General features: G+C 45.0%; 1 protein-coding gene across 5 annotated transcripts in view; it reads right to left on the bottom strand.

Moving 5' to 3' along the window:
• Positions 1 to 18,621, bottom strand: part of hcfc1b (host cell factor C1b) — a 62,224-nt gene that overhangs the window by 22,903 nt on the left and 20,700 nt on the right. For 3 of the 5 annotated variants that reach the window (XM_029718321.1, XM_029718322.1, XM_029718325.1), the window contains 9 exons: positions 12,130 to 12,306; positions 10,973 to 11,197; positions 10,468 to 10,527; positions 9,286 to 9,396; positions 7,409 to 7,610; positions 6,999 to 7,132; positions 3,089 to 3,227; positions 2,623 to 2,759; positions 736 to 2,011 (listed from right to left, as the gene is read on the bottom strand). In XM_029718321.1, coding sequence (XP_029574181.1) covers positions 736 to 2,011; positions 2,623 to 2,759; positions 3,089 to 3,227; positions 6,999 to 7,132; positions 7,409 to 7,610; positions 9,286 to 9,396; positions 10,468 to 10,527; positions 10,973 to 11,197; positions 12,130 to 12,306 — 2,461 coding nt within the window. The remainder of the gene's footprint in view (positions 1 to 735; positions 2,012 to 2,622; positions 2,760 to 3,088; positions 3,228 to 6,998; positions 7,133 to 7,408; positions 7,611 to 9,285; positions 9,397 to 10,467; positions 10,528 to 10,972; positions 11,198 to 12,129; positions 12,307 to 18,621) is intronic. The other 2 variants (XM_029718324.1, XM_029718323.1) reach the window with 2 other exon arrangements.

Below are 18,621 nucleotides of genomic sequence, written 5' to 3'. Positions count from 1 at the left end.
ACCAAAACGTCCCGACACGGAGACCAAAACGTCCCGACACGGAGACCAAAACGTCCCGACACGGAGACCAAAACGTCCCGACACGGAGACCAAAACGTCCCGACACGGAGACCAAAACATCCCGACACGGACACCAAAACATCCCGACACGGACACCAAAACATCCCGACACGGACACCAAAACATCCCGACACGGACACCAAAACATCCCGACACGGACACCAAAACATCCAGACACGGAGACCAAAACATCCCGAACCAAAACATCCCGACACGGAGACCAAAACATCCCGAACCAAAACATCCCGACACGGAGACCAAAACATCCCGACATGGAGACCAAAACATCCCGACACGGAGACCAAAACATCCTGTATGTAGGTAGGAGAAAATATTACTAACATCTTAATCTTCTGTTTTAAAACACTAAGGCTGTGTTTATACACGCAGGCCAATTCTGATCTTTGGACTTTTGGATCAACCCTTTTTCCACAAAAAATTGGGCAAAATATCAGAATATGTAGGCCTGTGTAGAAGGAGTCTAAAGGGACAATTTCCCCCAGATCTAAATTAAATCTAATCCTTCTGGAGATTCACTTTTGAGTAGATTTTTTTTTTTTTTTTAAGTCTCAGACCAGACTTAATCTGTGTCTGAAAACAAATCCTCCCTAAAACACCTATGAGAACAGAATGGGTTAAAGACAGTCACGATAGATAGATAGCAGTAACTCCCACCTGTAGTAGCCGTGTTGGTGGTGCCGGTCTCGTGTGTTTCACACGGCGGATTGGAACACACTCTCTGGACCGTGCCTGTTCCCGTCCCCGCCAGGTTGGACGTAGTCTGAGACGGGGTGTTGGTGGTGCCGGTCTCGTGTGTTTCACACGGCGGATTGGAACACACTCTCTGGACCGTGCCTGTTCCCGTCCCCGCCAGGTTGGACGTAGTCTGAGACGGGGTGTTGGTGGTGCCGGTCTCGTGTGTTTCACACGGCGGATTGGAACACACCTTTTGCACTGTCCCTGTAGTCTGCCCGTTGCCCATACTGGAGTTGGCCTGCGTCGACGTAGTGGTAGTGCCAGTCTGGTGTGTTTCACAAGGTGGATTGGAGCAGACCTGTGTGGCGCTGCTGCTGACTTCAGCTCCGGTCTCAGTGGGGCTTATCTGGTGTGTTTCACAAGGTGGATTGGAGCAGACCTGTGTGGCGCTGCTGCTGACTTCAGCTCCGGTCTCAGTGGGGCTTGTCTGGTGTGTTTCACAACGTGGACTGGAGCAGACAGAAGAGGTGAGTGGGGATCCTCCTCCTCCACCAGCGCTGGATGACTTGCTCTGGTTATCTGAGGACGAGGAGCTGAGCGTCATGCCCATCTTGTCAGAACCCATGTTAGAGCGTGCCGTGGTCGAGGTGTAGGTGGTCCCCGTTCTCAGAGTCTCGGGTCGTAGCACCCCGGGCACAGAGCTGGTACCAGAAACAGACGAAGGGGAGACGGCTCCGGAGGAGGAAGAGGAGGAGGGGCACGGAGAGGACGGGGGATCAGACCCGCTGGTGTTGTTGGTCACACTAGAACCTTGTTGTTGCTGGTTGGATCCCATGTTACAGCTGGCGATGGTCTGGGTGTTGGTGGTACCTGTATCGTGAGTCTCTGACGGCGGGTTGGTGCACACCTGCTGTACCTGGCCCATGTTGGAGGACGCCGTCGTTTGAGTATTGGTGGTGCCGGTCTCGTGAGTTTCACACGGCGGGTTTGTACACATCCTCTCCACCCCACCATTACCAGTCATGTTAGCGGAGGCCGTTGTAGCGGTATTGGTAGTGCCGGTCTCGTGGGTCTCGCAGGGGGGGTTTGAGCAGACCAGGGTTACCGTTCCTGGGTCGCCTGCCTCGGGCTGGGTGGACGAGGGGTCGGCGGAAGTAGGGGAGGACAGGATGGAGACAGGGAGGTCGTGGACAGGCTGAGCATCCACACCACTGGGGGTCGTGATTAGGGTCACCTGAGTGGGTTGAGCTCCCGCCTGGAAGGACAGAACGAGTACAGGAGATCAATCAGGAAGTCAATCAGGAAGTTAAAAGAAACTGTTTTTTTTAAAGCTGTGTAAGCATTTATTTTCCAACACACAGAAGAGGTCAATAAAACAAGTTACAATACAAATCAATCTTGCCAATAAAAATAAAAATAAAATACATATTTGAATAAATAAAACATATTTCAAATGACAATTGAATCATTCCAAGTATGAGGGTTTTCTACAGGTTTTTTCATGATGGCATGTCTGACCAGAAAAGAGTCACAGTTCATACGAGAAGCACTGCAAGTCCTGCATTTCACAGACAGCCGTCTCCCAGCTGTATCACTGCATGTGCCAGCAGGACAAGCATAGCAGCCTAATTTTTAAAAATGGGACTCAACCCATTGCAAGTATTCATGACAACATGACAGGACGGATGCATCTATACCAAACACAAACAACTTTCCCGACGTAAAAAAAAAAAAAAAAAACGTGACAGATAAGACGCCGACGACACAGCCCAATTCTGATATTTATTTTTAACCGATCAGATCCTCTTCCAATAATTAGGCTGCCTGTGTAAAAACGCAGCCTACGTTGTTCTACATGAACTGTACCTGAGCCGCAGAGACGGTGACCTGTCCAGGCAGAGTGGTCATGGTGCCCAGGGTGGTGATGGGGGTAGCCGTGGCAACGCTTCCACCCGCCAGGCTTGAAGACACTGTCCCAGTGACCGTACCAAACGTTGTCACACCTAAAAGGGGGAAAGGGGACAACATTTAATCGATTATGTATATTGGTAGCCTGAAACCCAGACCGGTTTTGTGCTAACATTCCACCAGGTGTGTTAACGAGTGGAACGTTAGCGCTAAACAGACTGGTACCCAGGCTAAATCTATTGGGATTGATGCTTCAAAAACAGTAAATGATTTAGCTAAAGGATTTAGTTCAATACATCCGACTGTTGATGATTAAACGCGTCACTAAAACGAATCTTTTAGGGAACACAACTAGTCAAAAGGAGGAAGCTAAGCGCGCCGACTAGCAAAGCTATTGTCGGAGGTTCACTGAACATCCTTTCACCTGTGGTTCCCTTGACGACAAGGGTGGTGACGTTAGGTTTGACGCCGGAAACAGTAACCGGGGAGACGAGACGTACTCCTCCCATGGGGACGGTCCGTAAAATAGTCCCGGGCTGTCCGGGGGCACCCTTCAGCACCACCTGGTAGAAACATAATATTAATAACAACAAGGTAGAATCATCACAACAACAAGGTAGAATCATCACAACAAGGTAGATTCATAACAACAACAACGTAGATTCATAACAACAAGGTAGATTCATAACAACAACAACAAGGTAGATTCATAGCAACAAGGTAGCATCACAACAACAACAACCTGGTAGAATCACAACAACAACCTGGTAGAATCACAACAACAAGGTAGCATCACAACAACAACAACCTGGTAGAATCACAACAACAACCTGGTAGATTCACCACAACAACAACCTGGTAGAATCATAACAACGTAGAATAATAACAACAACGTAGAATCACAACAACAATAACCTGGTAGAATCACAACAACAACCTGGTAGAATCACAACAACAACAACCTGGTAGAATCACAACAACAACAACCTGGTAGAATCATAACAACAACATCAACCTGGTAGAATCACAACATCATCAACCTGGTAGAATCACAACAACAACCTGGTAGAATCACAACAACAACAACCTGGTAGAATCACAACAACAACAACCTGGTAGAATCACAACAACAACAACAACAACCTGGTAGAATCACAACAACATCAACCTGGTAGAATCATAACAACGTAGAATAATAACAACCTGGTAGAATCATAACAACAACCTGGTAGAATCATAACAACAACAAGGTAGATTCACAACAACAATAACCTGGTAGAATCATAACAACCACCACCGGGTAGAATCATAACAACAACCACCGGGTAGAATCATAACAACAACCTGGTAGAATCATAACAACAACCTGGTAGAATCATAACAACAACCACCTGGTGGAATCACAACAACAACAACCTGGTAGAATCATCACAACAACAACCTGGTAGAATCATCACAACAACAACCTGGTAGAATCACAACAACAACAACCTGTTATAAACATAACAATAACAACCTGGCAGAATCATACAGGTGAAGTATACATGAGCAAGATAGGAAATATACGCACGTCAAACTTATTCAGGTGGGCAAGAGAAAAATGTATGCAGCTTTTGGTTGAACATAGAAAGACTTAAATTGATTACTACATTAGCCTAGTTTGATATTTAACCAATGGCTGGGCGGTATACTTTATTTGTTATATTGAACCTTTATATAACTGGGCAAGTCAGTTACGAACAAATTCTTATTTACATTGACGGCCTACACCGGCCAAACCCGGACGACGCTGGGCCAATTGTGCGCCGCCCTATGGGGACTCCTAATCACGGTCGGTTGTTATAACAGCCTGGATTTCGAACCAGGGTTTCTGTAGTGATGCGTCTAAGCACCGAGATGCAGTGCCTTAGAGCGCTGAGCCACTCGGGAGCAGCTGTTCTGCAGGTATTGATGCAACGGACCAGTTTGGTTTTTTAACTTGACCTTCTAGAACGGCATTTCAATGTTTGGTTTTGTTAAAATCTGATACGCATTACTACATTACCGGAGTTACGTAACGTAGTTTTTTTTAAATTTTTATATAGTTTTACTCTGTTTGCTACGAGTCATCTTTCTCCCTTTACTGCTGTTGCATGGCGCTTACCAAAATCCCAGTGGCTAGACGTGCGAAGCTTATAGAGACAATCCCAAGAGACTTGCAGCTGTAATTGCTGCAAACGGTGGCTCAACAAAGTATTGACTTCGGGGTGTGTATAGCTATGCACGCTCAAGTTTTTTTCTTCTTCTTTTCACCAAAAATATTTTGCATCTTCAAAGTGGTGGGCATGTTGTGTAAATCAAATGATACAAACCCCCCCAAAAAATCTATTTTAATTCCAGGTTGTAAGACAACAAAATAGGAAAAATGCCAAGGGGGGTGAATACTTTTGCAAGCCACTGTACACGCTGAAGCTGTGTTGCGCTTGGGTGACCTCTGTTTCAAACTAACATCGTTGGTGCCGACGTGGATAACAATATCTCTATACTCTCTACACTCGACAGTTTTAGTCTCACCCTCTTCAGATTAGCCTTAACGTCGGTAGCCCTGCCCCCTGGTAAACAGCGTATGATCGCTCGATTATTATTTTTTAAGTCTAATATTGCAGGTAATGGAGTCGCCAAAGACTAGTTTTTATTTTTTATTTTATTTGTCAGAGCTAAATGGTTGGAGGCTTCGGTGGCGGGTGGAGGAAAGACCTGAGCAGTCTCAGCCTCTTGACTCGTTGCTTAACGGAGAGGACCGGTTGAAAGAGTGTCGGCTGAATGAGCGACACCGATTGAGGATGAAACAGCATCTGTGCCACCGGTCGTGGGGATTTATACTACTATCTGTATTTACTAGTGGCAGACACGGTTTCATCTTTTCCTACACTTAAATTGCCCTCGTCTAACGATTGCATCTGAAGCTGGGCTTGCAACACAGCTATCCTCACCATAAGACGATAGTTCTCATGTATATTATGAGTACGGCGACTGCAATTAGATGGCATAGTGTTAACGTTACTATTTAGCTTTATCGGCTGGTGGAGGTCCTGCAGAACCATGGAAATGATAAGTGCATAATTGGATGAAAATGCAGTTTTTGTTTTGTTGTTGTTTGAAGTTGGATTGAACAGTATAATACTAAATCAGAATGGATCAAAGACCCATTGAAATCACTTGTGTTGCCACCATAGGGTCATGAACTTACTCAAGGCATATTTGGAACTTCTATTATTCAAAAAAAAAAAAAAAAAAAAAAAAAAAAGAGACATAGTTTGGTCATATGGCCCAGCCTTAACTGGAGCCCAGAGCCAGAACACAGCTTGACCTGGAACTGCCTGGTTTCCTCCTCGTTCCTTATTTACTCTTCATACGTTTACCAAATGTTATTTTTTTACCTGACCCAAGTTAGGGACTGGAGCGGAAAGAGGCTGTACACGAGTCCCTGCTGATGGTCTTGTCTGGTGTTACTGTACCAGGGTTAAAGGTTAGAGAGGGGATAGGTGTACCATTGCGCTGATGGCCTTGTCTGGTGTTACTGTCCCAGGGTTAAAGGTTAGAGAGGGGATAGGTGTACCATTGCGCTGATGGCCTTGTCTGGTGTTACTGTCCCAGGGTTAAAGGTTAGAGAGGGGATAGGTGTACCATTGCGCTGATGGCCTTGTCTGGTGTTACTGTCCCAGGGTTAAAGGTTAGAGAGGGGATAGGTGTACCATTGCGCTGATGATCTTGTCTGGTGTTACTGTACCAGGGTTAGAGGGGATAGGTGTACCTGCTGACCAGCCACAGATAGGTGTACCATTGCGCTGATGATCTTGCCTGGTGTTACTGTACCAGGGTTAAAGGTTAGAGAGGGGATAGGTGTACCATTGCGCTGATGGCCTTGTCTGGTGTTACTGTCCCAGGGTTAAAGGTTAGAGAGGGGATAGGTGTACCATTGCGCTGATGGCCTTGTCTGGTGTTACTGTCCCAGGGTTAAAGGTTAGAGAGGGGATAGGTGTACCATTGCGCTGATGGCCTTGTCTGGTGTTACTGTCCCAGGGTTAAAGGTTAGAGAGGGGATAGGTGTACCATTGCGCTGATGGCCTTGTCTGGTGTTACTGTCCCAGGGTTAAAGGTTAGAGAGGGGATAGGTGTACCATTGCGCTGATGGTCTTGTCTGGTGTTACTGTCCTAGGGTTAAAGGTTAGAGAGGGGACAGGTGTACCTGCTGACCAGCCCCAGATAGGTGTACCATTGCGCTGATGATCTTGCCTGGTGTTACTGTACCAGGGTTAAAGGTTAGAGAAGGGATAGAGGGGGGGTTGGTATACCTGTGTGAGTCCCTGTTGACCAGCCCCAGCTCTGGGCATTGCGCTTATGATCTTGCCTGGTGTCCCAGTGCCTGGTGTCATCATCTTAGTGGTAATGATGGTAATGGGGGACTTCATACCACTTCCTGTCACTCCTAACCAGACAACAGATTAAATACATTTAGTAACAGGAAGTTATTGTCATACGTAGACACATTTAAAAATAATCCATGTGGTTGCACCAATGGGCCACTATGAAAACGTTGTAAAAAAATGCCAAATGTCATGCCGACTATGAATCCAAACGATCTAAAAAATAAAAAAAAACTCCACATTTGTAAAGCCTTCTTTTAACAATATTTTTAAAATCACAAATTGCCTTTCAATTGATTGATGAATTAGTTGACGTACAGGAAGCAGACAGGACTAACCTGCTTGTCCGATGGCAGACATGGGTATGGTCTTGATGATGTGCGTGCCAGGCTTGGTGGTGGTGGGCATGCCGCTGTAAGATAAGATGGTGGGTTTGCCTCCCGCCGTCCCAGCCTGAGATGTTGTGATGATGGTGGTGGGCTTGCCGTCCGCTGATGTCACAAGCTTCAGGATGGTGCCCGCCGGGAGGGGACCTTTAGTCTGGTTGATAGGGAGGGGGTTTTCAGGGTTAGTGGTCGGTAGGTCAAGATGGAGGTGGAAGCTGACGTACATCACAATACTAGGCTGACCGCGTACATCACAGGACTAGGCTGACCGCGTACATCACAGGACTAGGCTGACCGCGTACATCACAGGACTAGGCTGACCGCGTACATCACAGGACTAGGCTGACCGCGTACATCACAGGACTAGGCTGACCGCGTACATCACAGGACTAGGCTGACCGCGTACATCACAGGACTAGGCTGACCGCGTACATCACAGGACTAGGCTGACCGCGTACATCACAGGACTAGGCTGACCGCGTACATCACAGGACTAGGCTGACCGCGTACATGACTAGGCTGACCCCGTACATCACAGGACTAGGCTGACCGCGTACATGACTAGGCTGACCCCGTACATCACAGGACTAGGCTGACCGCGTACATGACTAGGCTGACCCCGTACATCACAGGACTAGGCTGACCGCGTACAGGACTAGGCTGACCGCGTACAGGACTAGGCTGACCCCGTACAGGACTAGGCTGACCCCGTACAGGACTAGGCTGACCGCGTACAGGACTAGGCTGACCGCGTACAGGACTAGGCTGACCGCGTACAGGACTAGGCTGACCGCGTACAGGACTAGGCTGACCGCGTACAGGACTAGGCTGACCGCGTACAGGACTAGGCTGACCGCGTACAGGACTAGGCCGATCGCGTACAGGACTAGGCCGACCCCGTACAGGACTAGGCCGATCGCGTACAGGACTAGGCCGACCCCGTACAGGACTAGGCCGACCCCGTACAGGACTAGGCCGACCCCGTACAGGACTAGGCCGACCCCGTACAGGACTAGGCCGACCCCGTACAGGACTAGGCCGATTGCGTACAGGACTAGGCTGACCCCGTACAGGACTAGGCTGACCCCGTACAGGACTAGGCTGACCCCGTACAGGACTAGGCTGACCCCGTACAGGACTAGGCAGGCTGTCAAGAGATTTTCTCACCAGATCTAAAGACATTTCGAACATAGCCACACAGATTAAGACTAGTCGTTGACACAAATCCTAAATCAGGGATGGGCAACTCCAGTCCTCGTGGGCCTGATCGGTGACACAATTTTGCCCCAGTGCCCGCAAATACACTAATCATGGTCTTTGGTTTCAAATGTAATTAGGTTAAAATCAGATGCATTTGCTAGGGATGGGGGAAAAAGTGAGACCCCAATCAGGCCCTCGAGGACTGAGTTACACATCCCTGAACTAAATGACCCAGGTTATACTTTATTAAAAGTTTATTTAACCTTTATTTAACTAAGCAAGTCAGTTAAGAACAAATTCTTATTTATAATGACGGCCTACCGGGGAACAGTGGGTTAACTGCCTTGTTCAGGGGGCAGAACGACAGATTTTGTACCTTGTCAGCTCGAGGATTCGATCTAGCAACCTTTCGGTTACTGGTCCAACGCTCTAACCACTAGGCTACCTGCCGCCCCCAAGACTAAGGGAAAGAGGGGGATATCTAGTCAGTTGTACAACTAAATGCATTCAACTGAAATGTGTCTTCCGCATTTTAACCCAACGCCTCTGAATCAGAGAACAGATTTCGAACCAGCAACCTTTCGGTTACTGACCCAACGCTCTAACCACTAAGCTACCTGACTACTGACCTGTATAATGTGCTGGAGGCTGGAGCCAGCCTGTCCTGTCACCGCTCCGGTCTGACCAGGCTTGGTCTGGACCACGGACATCACCTTCCCCAGGTTGGACAGGTTAGACAGCTGAGGACAGAGGAGAGACAGGTCTAAGACATGTTGTTTTTGACCTATAACCTACTACAATATATTCCACTTAGCAGACGTTTTCGCATCACTTCTATCAAGATAAGCCAATTTAATGTCAGATGATATCATATATGGGTGGGTATGGTTGTACTTACATGGCTGAGGAAATTATGTATTTTACATTTGTCACTAATTAAATTAATTAATTAATGGAAGTTAGCTGATGTTTTTATTTAAAGCGACTTCCATACTGTACATGTTTAATATGTGACCCCCCCATGGGGAGAATGGACTGTTCCACTGTACATGTTTAATATGTGACCCCCCCCATGGAGGGGAATGGACTGTTCTACTGTACATGTTTAATATGTGACCCCCCCATGGGGAGAATGGACTGTTCTACTGTACATGTTTAATATGTGACCCCCCCATGGAGGGGAATGGACTGTTCTACTGTACATGTTTAATATGTGACCCCCCCATGGGAGGAATGTTCTACTGTACATGTTTAATATGTGACCCCCCCATGGGAGGAATGGACTGTTCTACTGTACATGTTTAATATGTGACCCCCCCATGGAGGGGAATGGACTGTTCTACTGTACATGTGACCCCCCCCATGGGGAGAATGGACTGTTCTACTGTACATGTTTAATATGTGACCCCCCCCATGGAGGGGAATGGGCTGTTCTACTGTACATGTTTAATATGTGACCCCCCCATGGGGAGAATGGACTGTTCTACTGTACATGTTTAATATGTGACCCCCCCATGGAGGGGGAATGGACTGTTCTACTGTACATGTTTAATATGTGACCCCCCCATGGGGAGAATGGACTGTTCTACTGTACATGTTTAATATGTGACCCCCCATGGGGGGAATGGACTGTTCTACTGTACATGTTTAATATGTGACCCCCCCCATGGGGGGAATGGACTGTTCTACTGTACATGTTTAATATGTGACCCCCCCATGGGGAGAATGGACTGTTCTACTGTACATGTTTAATATGTGAATGGACTGTTCCACTGTTCATGTAAAAGACAACAGAAGGCATCCTAACTAACCCAATGCTGCACGTCCTTGCCAGACATCACTTTGTTTTGACCCTGGTTGGCCGCAGTCAGCTTAGAACGGGGGGCACAAAACAGATGCAGTGAGTCACTGCTAAACCAGGGGTGTGGGGCATGTCACAAAACTGGGGTCAACGAGATAGCCAGCTAACTTGTTTAGCTTCAATGTTCAGATTTGTTTAAACATATTGTATAGGAAGGATGCATGAAATGGGAATTGGGATTAATTCAACCAACAATTTACAACCCATATACCAAGTTTAGCTTTGGCATAAGCAGAAAAACAACCCAGAAAATCTAAAAGTTATTTCTGAATTATAAAAGTTATTATTATCATCATTAATATTTCTTATTAAATGGTTTAATTAAATGTATTGAAAACTACTCCAAACTGTAGAACCCCCCCCCCCCCACAAAAAAAACGAGTTATTTCCGAATATTTCTCAAAGTTAGCCGGACAATTTATGGATCCTGATAAGGTAACTAAACAGCATCTTACCAGTGTTCCACCTCCCCCCATAGTAAGGGGACTCTTAACCAGGGTGATTGTCTTGGTGACTCCTCCCACTACCGTGGTAACCACCTGGTGTTGCTGGGCAACCGTCACCGTGCCAGACTTGTGCACGGTGATGATTGGGCGAGAAGGAGTTCCGGGTGTGGCAACACCTGACGTGCCCACCTGAGCGGCAGCAGTCTTCAGCATGCGGGTTGCTGGGTTACTAACCTAGGAGGACAACACCGGGTGAGAGAGACACAGACAGAGAGCAGTTAGAAGGCGGGGCCAAGACAGGCCCTACAGCATTTAGAAGGCGGGGCCAAGACAGGCCCTACAGCATTTAGAAGGCGGGGCCAAGACAGTCCCTACAGCATTTAGAAGGCGGGGCCAAGACAACCCCTACAGCATTTAGAAGGCGGGGCCAAGACAGCATTTAGAAGGCGGGGCCAAGACAGGCCCTAGAGCATTTAGAAGGCGGGGCCAAGACAGCATTTAGAAGGCGGGGCCAAGACAGGCCCTACAGCATTTAGAAGGCGGGGCCAAGACAGGCCCTACAGCATTTAGAAGGCGGGGCCAAGACAGGCCCTACAGCATTTAGAAGGCGGGGCCAAGACAGCATTTAGAAGGCGGGGCCAAGACAGCATTTAGAAGGCGGGGCCAAGACAACCCCTACAGCATTTAGAAGGCGGGGCCAAGACAGGCCCTACAGCATTTAGAAGGCGGGGCCAAGACAACCCCTACAGCATTTAGAAGGCGGGGCCAAGACAGCATTTAGAAGGCGGGGCCAAGACAGGCCCTAGAGCATTTAGAAGGCGGGGCCAAGACAGCATTTAGAAGGCGGGGCCAAGACAGCCCCTACAGCATTTAGAAGGCGGGGCCAAGACAGCATTTAGAAGGCGGGGCCAAGACAGCATTTAGAAGGCGGGGCCAAGACAGCATTTAGAAGGCGGGGCCGAAACATTGCTTCACTCCATGGTGGTACAGTAGGTAATGTGGATATTGGAGCACAGCCTTGATAAACAGAATCACTCTAGTGTACCTGAAGAGTTCATAATTAACAGCGGAGGTTTACATGGTGTGTGTGTGTGTGTGTGTGTGTGTGTGTGTGTGTGTGTGTGTGTGTGTGTGTGTGTGTTACTATTCGTACAGGGATCTCTTACCATAACAGGCGAAGCTACTTTAGCAGTCTGTGCTCCGGGGCTCATGGCCACGGTCTTGACTATAGTGGCACCGGCTGGCAGCTGCATGGTGGCCGTGGAGGGCGGGATCTTCTGGGTGGCCGCAGCTGCTGCAGCCAACGCAGCCATGCCACTCATCTGAGGGCTGCTGCCCATTGGCTGAGGGGGTGGGGGTGGGGGAGGAAGCAGACACGTACAAAATAATTACAATTATTAACATTTATAAATCACTTTTTTGTTTTACAAGAATAAATCTCAAAGTGTATAAAGTTTGGTTATTCATAGGACTAGAGAATATGGAATGTATATGGAATAGAAGGAACTAAACTTGTTGTGCATGAATCAGACCTGAGATAACTAGTTTTAACTACGACTTATGGAAATATATTTCCTTTATTATTTTCCCATAACCCTACCACACCTCCCCTACTAAGAGTAAACTAATGGACACAAACACTTAGGCTTCTACTTCCTGGTTACACACACACACATACTCTCCGTGAAATTTAAGGAGTATCTCTGTCTGTAATAAAGCCCTTTCTTAGGGAAACACTCATTCTGATCGGCTGGGCCTGAGGCTCCCCAGTGGCTGGGCCTGGTTCCCCAGTGGGTGGGCCTATGCCCTTCAAGGCCCACCCATATATGCACCCCTGCCCAGTCATGTGAAATCCATAGATTAGGGCCCAATGAATTTATTTCCAACTGACATTTCCTTATATGAACTTTAACTCAGTAAAAAAAAAAAATGAAATTGTTGCATGTTTCGTTTATATTTTTGTTCAGTATCTCTGAAGACCATCTAGTATTGATATCTAACTGCCATATATTTTTTCCACTGTGCTGTTTCACAAAAGTTCTGAATCTTTCTATTTATATAGTTCCTACAGATTGTAGATAAACACCATTGATAAGATAAGTCATAGTCAAATCGATCAATAATATAATTAATCAAAAATCACCCAGCAGTGCTATTTAGAGAGTAAAAAATGAATTTTTTCAGCCATTACTAAAGCTGCGACCAAAAACAAGCTACATATGGGCGGTACCAAAACAAGTGATCTAATGATTGTCTCTTCGCAGCAAAATCTGCAGAGCTGAGATATATATATTCTACTGGTGGCAAGAATTTTATAAAATAATTGAAATTAAAAAACTACGTTTTAAATCCGGTGTTGTTTTGTGTATCAGTGCATAAACCATGTGCCATGTAAATTGGTAAATCTCCTCCCAACTATTTTGCAACCTGTAAGGTTCAGCTGTCAAATTTTTGGTCCTTAAATTAAAAACTGGTATACTTTATTTCTCACAATTTTCTTTAAACAATTTTGTTCTTTAAAGCCATTAGTTGGAGGTCCAATGCTTTAATATTTTATAATTTCTTCCCTCCGAATGAATATTCATTATATAAATAGGCCTGTTTAATTTTGAATGGCTTGCCTTTCCAAATAAAGTGGAATATTTTTTTGCTCATATAAAAAAAAAAGTTGTTAGGTAAACTGGGATATGACTAAAGAGTTAATCAGGGTGATTTTTACACAAACACACAGGTGTTGTGCTTTCCATGGTAGTAAAATCTTAACAAATTTGACTAACTTTCTATAAAAATGTATTGTAGTGAGATAATTTCCTTCTTTCGGGACATGAATACAGAGTGTGCCCACTTCACAGTCGGACATTTACATTTTAGTCATTTAGACAATACCCTTTTTACGGAAGAAAATGTATGAAATGTATGCATTCACTACTGTAAGTCACTCTTATCCAGAGCGACTTACAGTAGTGAATGCATACATTTCATACATTTCTTCCGTACTGGTCCCACGTGGGAATCGAACCCACAACCCTGGCGTTGCAAACACCATGCTCTACCAATTGAGCCACACGGACCATTTTATTGGTAAACTACATGGTAATGTAAACGTTTAATATTTTAGAGATCCAATACCTAATATGATAATCTTATCATAATTTGGTTTTAATCCTCTACGAGGCTGTGGAGGGATCCAAATTGTGGTTTTAAAAAGAAAACACAAATCGTCAGCGTACAATGACACCTTTGTTTTTTAAGCCCTGGATTTCTATCCCCTTAATATTATTGTTGTATCTGATTTTAATAGCTAACATTTAGATGGCCATAATAAATAGATATGCTGATAACGGACAGCCTTGTTTTAATCCTCCTGACAATTTAATACTTTCTGAAAAAGTATCCATTATTAATCATTTTACACCTGGGGTTGCTATACATAACTTCATCCCATTGTATGAGAGATTCTCCAATATTAAAATTGTCCAGGAATTTATATATAAATTCCAGTTGTACTTTACCAAAGGCCTTTTCAAAGTCCGCTATGAATACCAGGCCTGGTTTCCCAGATATAGTGTTCTATTGTTTCCAGTACTTGTCTTATATTGTCTCCAATATATTGTCCATGTAAAAACACTGATTAGGATGAACAATATACGACAATACCTTTTTAATTCTATGCGCTATAGCATTTTGCTACAATATTTGGATGTGTACGGGGTCTCCAGTTTGTTTAAATGGACTGGATCTTTATGTATTTACCACTTGGGTTGTGTTAGAGTAATAAATAAATCAGACCTTCTTGCTGAGTATCTGATGGTCTACCATTTTTATAGGTGTGGTTAAAACAGGTTAATAATGTGCCTTTGAGTACAACAGAAAATATTTGATATATAGTGCCTTCGGAAAGTATTCAGACCCCTCGACTTTTTACACATTTTGCTAAAATGGATAAAAATAATCTCAGCAATCTACAAACAATACCCCATAATGACAAAGCGAACAGGTTTTTAGAATTTTTTGCTAATTTATCAAATAAAAAAACAGAAATAGCTTATTTAAGTATTCAGACCCTTTGCTATGCGACTCGAAATTGAGCTCAGGTGCATCCTGTTCCCATTGATCATCCTTGATGATTCTACAACTTGATTGGAGTCCACCTGTGGTAAATTCAATTGATTGGACATGATTTGGAAAGGCACACGCCTGTCTATATGAGGTCCCACAGTTAACAATGTATGTCAGGGCAAAAACCAAGCCATGATGTCGAAGGAATTGTCTGTAGAGCGCAGAGACAGGATTGTGTCGAGCCACAGATCTGGGGAAGGGTACCACAAAATGTCTGCAGCATTGAAGATCCAACAATAGAGTGGCCTCCATAATTCTTAAATGTAAGAAGTTTGGAACCACCAAGACTCTTCCTAGAGTTGGCCGCCTAGCCAAACTCAAAAATTGGGGGAGAAGGGCCTTGGTCAGGGAGGGGACCAAGAACCCAATGGTCATTCTGACAGAGCTCCAGAGTTCCTCTGTGGAGATGGGAGAACCTTCCAGAAAGACAACCATCTCTGCAGCACTCCACCAATCAGGACTTTATGGTAGAGTGGCCAGACAGATGCCACTCTTCAGTAAAAGGCACATGACAGCCCGCTCGGAGTTTGCCAAAAGGCACCTAAAGACTCTCAGACCATGAGAAACAAGATTCTCTGGTCTGATGATACTAAGATTGAACTCTTTGGCCTTAATGCCAAGCGTCATGTCTGGAGGAAACCTGGCATTATCCCTACAGTGAAGCATGGTGGAGGCAGCATCATGCTGTGGGGATGTTTTTCAGAGACAGGGACTGGGAGACTAGTCAGGATCGAGGGAAAGATGAACGGAGAAAAGTACAACGTTCCTTGATGAAAACCTGCTCCAGAGCGCTCAGGACCACAGACTGGGGCGAAGGTTCACCTTCCCAAAGGACAACGACCCTAAGCACACAGCCAAGACAACGCAGGAGTGGCTTATGGGACAAGTCTCAAATGTCATCGAGTGACATAGCCAGACCCCGGACTTGAACACGATCGAACATCTCTGGAGAGACCTGAAAATAGCTGTGCAGCGACGCTCCCCATCCAACCTGACAGAGCTTGAGAGGATCTTCAGAAAAGAATGGGAGAAACTCCAGTCTGCCAAGCTTTGTGGCTGTTATCACTGGCAAAGATACTTGAACAAAATACTGAATTGATAGTCTGAAAACTTACGTAAATGTGACATTTCCATATATAATATTTAATACATTTACAAAAAAATTGATTTTGCTTGGTAATTACAGGGATTGGTGTGTAGATTGGGGGGGGGGGGCAATCGAATCCATTTTAGAATTCGGCTTTAACTAGCAATGCACAATATATAGTCCGATATTAGCTAAAACTGGCAACATCGGTATCGGCCCGATGTCCAGTTTAACTCCGATGTGCAAAACCGATGTCAAAGCTGACGTGCATACCTATATAACGTAGGTACATGACGTAATGATGCCACGTAAAATGCTACGCTACACGTGCAACACAGCATTCCTAACCTCGCCCACAATGTCTGCTGTGTGGATCGAGCAGTCAACAAGTCGAGCAGTCATTTGAAAAAGGTAAGAACATTTCAGCGAGGCAACTCAAAAGGCGAAATACATTAAAGCCAAGATAATGGAATTCATTGCCCTTGACAATCAACTGTTCTTTGTCGTGGGTGATGTTGGCTTTCGCCGACTGGTACCGATACACACTACCAAGTGCGCTATTTTTGCGCTATTGTTGCCCTACCGGAGTTACACAGCAATAGCATCACTGATATTAGCTTCATGACTGACATTTGGACCAGCGATATCAGCCCCATGAGCAGGTTGAGTCTGACAGCACAGTGAGTCGTCGAGGATTTCGTACTGAGGAAAGTCGTATTGCATGCTCATGAAGGTGCTGGTTGTCATACCGCTGCTGCCATTTCAACGGCATTTGAGAACATGTTTGAAACATGAACACGCTAGCTGGCTCCATTCGAACAACTGAGGAGAGAAATAAGCTCCTCAACTGCACCGGCAGCAGACGTGATACCCCTCTGTCATGGCATTGAAAACACCTGCTCAACAAAACTGCCGACACAGGCTGTGAACAGGCGAGTCGGTGGCTCTCTCTCTTTACTGTGTCGCCACCATGCTCGATGCTACGTACAAGGACCGCTACTTCGACGAAGACAAGAAACAGGGTTTACGTGAAATGTCACAGACACAGCTGGACGAGATGGAAACGGACACAGTGACAGTGAGCACCGAGGAAGAGAGGCTACGGACAGACAGAGCTTAAACTTCACCGCTTGACATGTATGATGAAATCCAGGTTTTTACTTAACCTGTATTTAACTAGGCAAGTCAGTTAAGGACAAATTCTTATTTACAATGACGGCCTACCCCCGGCCAAACCCAGACGACTCCGCCCCTATGGAACTCCTAAACACGGCCGTTTGTGATACAGCCTGGATTCGAACCAGGGACTGTAGTGACGCCTCTTGCACTGAGATGCAGTGCCTTACACACACGGACACTGCGGTCTGTTAACTATTTAACTGTACTAGAATGCTTAAAAAGGGCGCCAAAATATTACATATAGGCATTGTTTTTTTGAGCAAGGAAAATATCAGATATCTTTATCAGCCAAAAATGTCATATCGGTGCATCACCAGTAACAAAACGTGGAAAAAGTCAAGGGTTCTGAATACTTTCCGAATGCACTGCACCTCAACTTGCATGCCATCCAGTATATCAAAAAAAGTTTGGTATACTTCCACTGGTATGCCATCCAGTCCTGGAGTTGTCCCAGCCTTAAAGGCTTTAATTGCATCAAGAAGTTCCTCCTCTGTAATTAGGCCTTCACATGAGTCTCTGTATAGCTGTTAATTTTATACTATTATTAGAAAAATACCCTTACCATTAACTTTAGTTAGTGGCGATGGAGGAGAATGAAAATGAGAACATATGTTTTAAAGTACTTTGCTTCCTCTTTTAAAATATTGTTTGGTGAATCATGGAATCATTTGTAAGAAGTTTAAGTAAATAATTTTTGGTAGCATTTTCATGTTGAAGAATAAAAAATAAAAAAATGAATTCTGTGCATTTCCCCACCACATTCCATCCATTTTTTTTAAATTCCGCTTAAATATTTTATACACTTGATCTCTATTACGTTCCTTCATTTCTTTTTGTTATTCTGAGCCTTTACGGTACAGTTTTTATTGCCATCTATCTATACTTTTAGTTCCTGTTTGAGATGAACTCTTTTTACCTAAATATGTTGTTTTAAAAAGAGGAGTATTGAATTGCATGGCCTCTTAAAGTACATTTAAGTGTCCCCATACAATAAAGGGGATCTGTTGTATCTATTTTACATAGGGGGGAAAAAAAAGTCACTTAAATTCTTCTGTCTAGGTTAAAAACAATTTGTCATCCAGTAGGCTTTGATTACATTTCCAACACATCATTTCTCTAACAGAATGCTGTCAATCAACACTAACTTTTGGTGCCAGCAAAAATGACATGGGTAGTCAAGACGACTAGCTTGATTGAGCCTCCGCCATGTATATCTCACAAGGTCAAGGTATTTAAGTCTCCATATATCCACTAGTTCCAATACAGCCATGAT

This window comes from Salmo trutta, chromosome 28, assembly GCF_901001165.1.
Source record: "Salmo trutta chromosome 28, fSalTru1.1, whole genome shotgun sequence".
In the NCBI taxonomy this organism is placed as follows: Eukaryota; Metazoa; Chordata; class Actinopteri; order Salmoniformes; family Salmonidae; genus Salmo; species Salmo trutta.
Note: the sequence above shows the minus strand (reverse complement) of the source record. Positions and strands in the feature narration are given on the sequence as shown.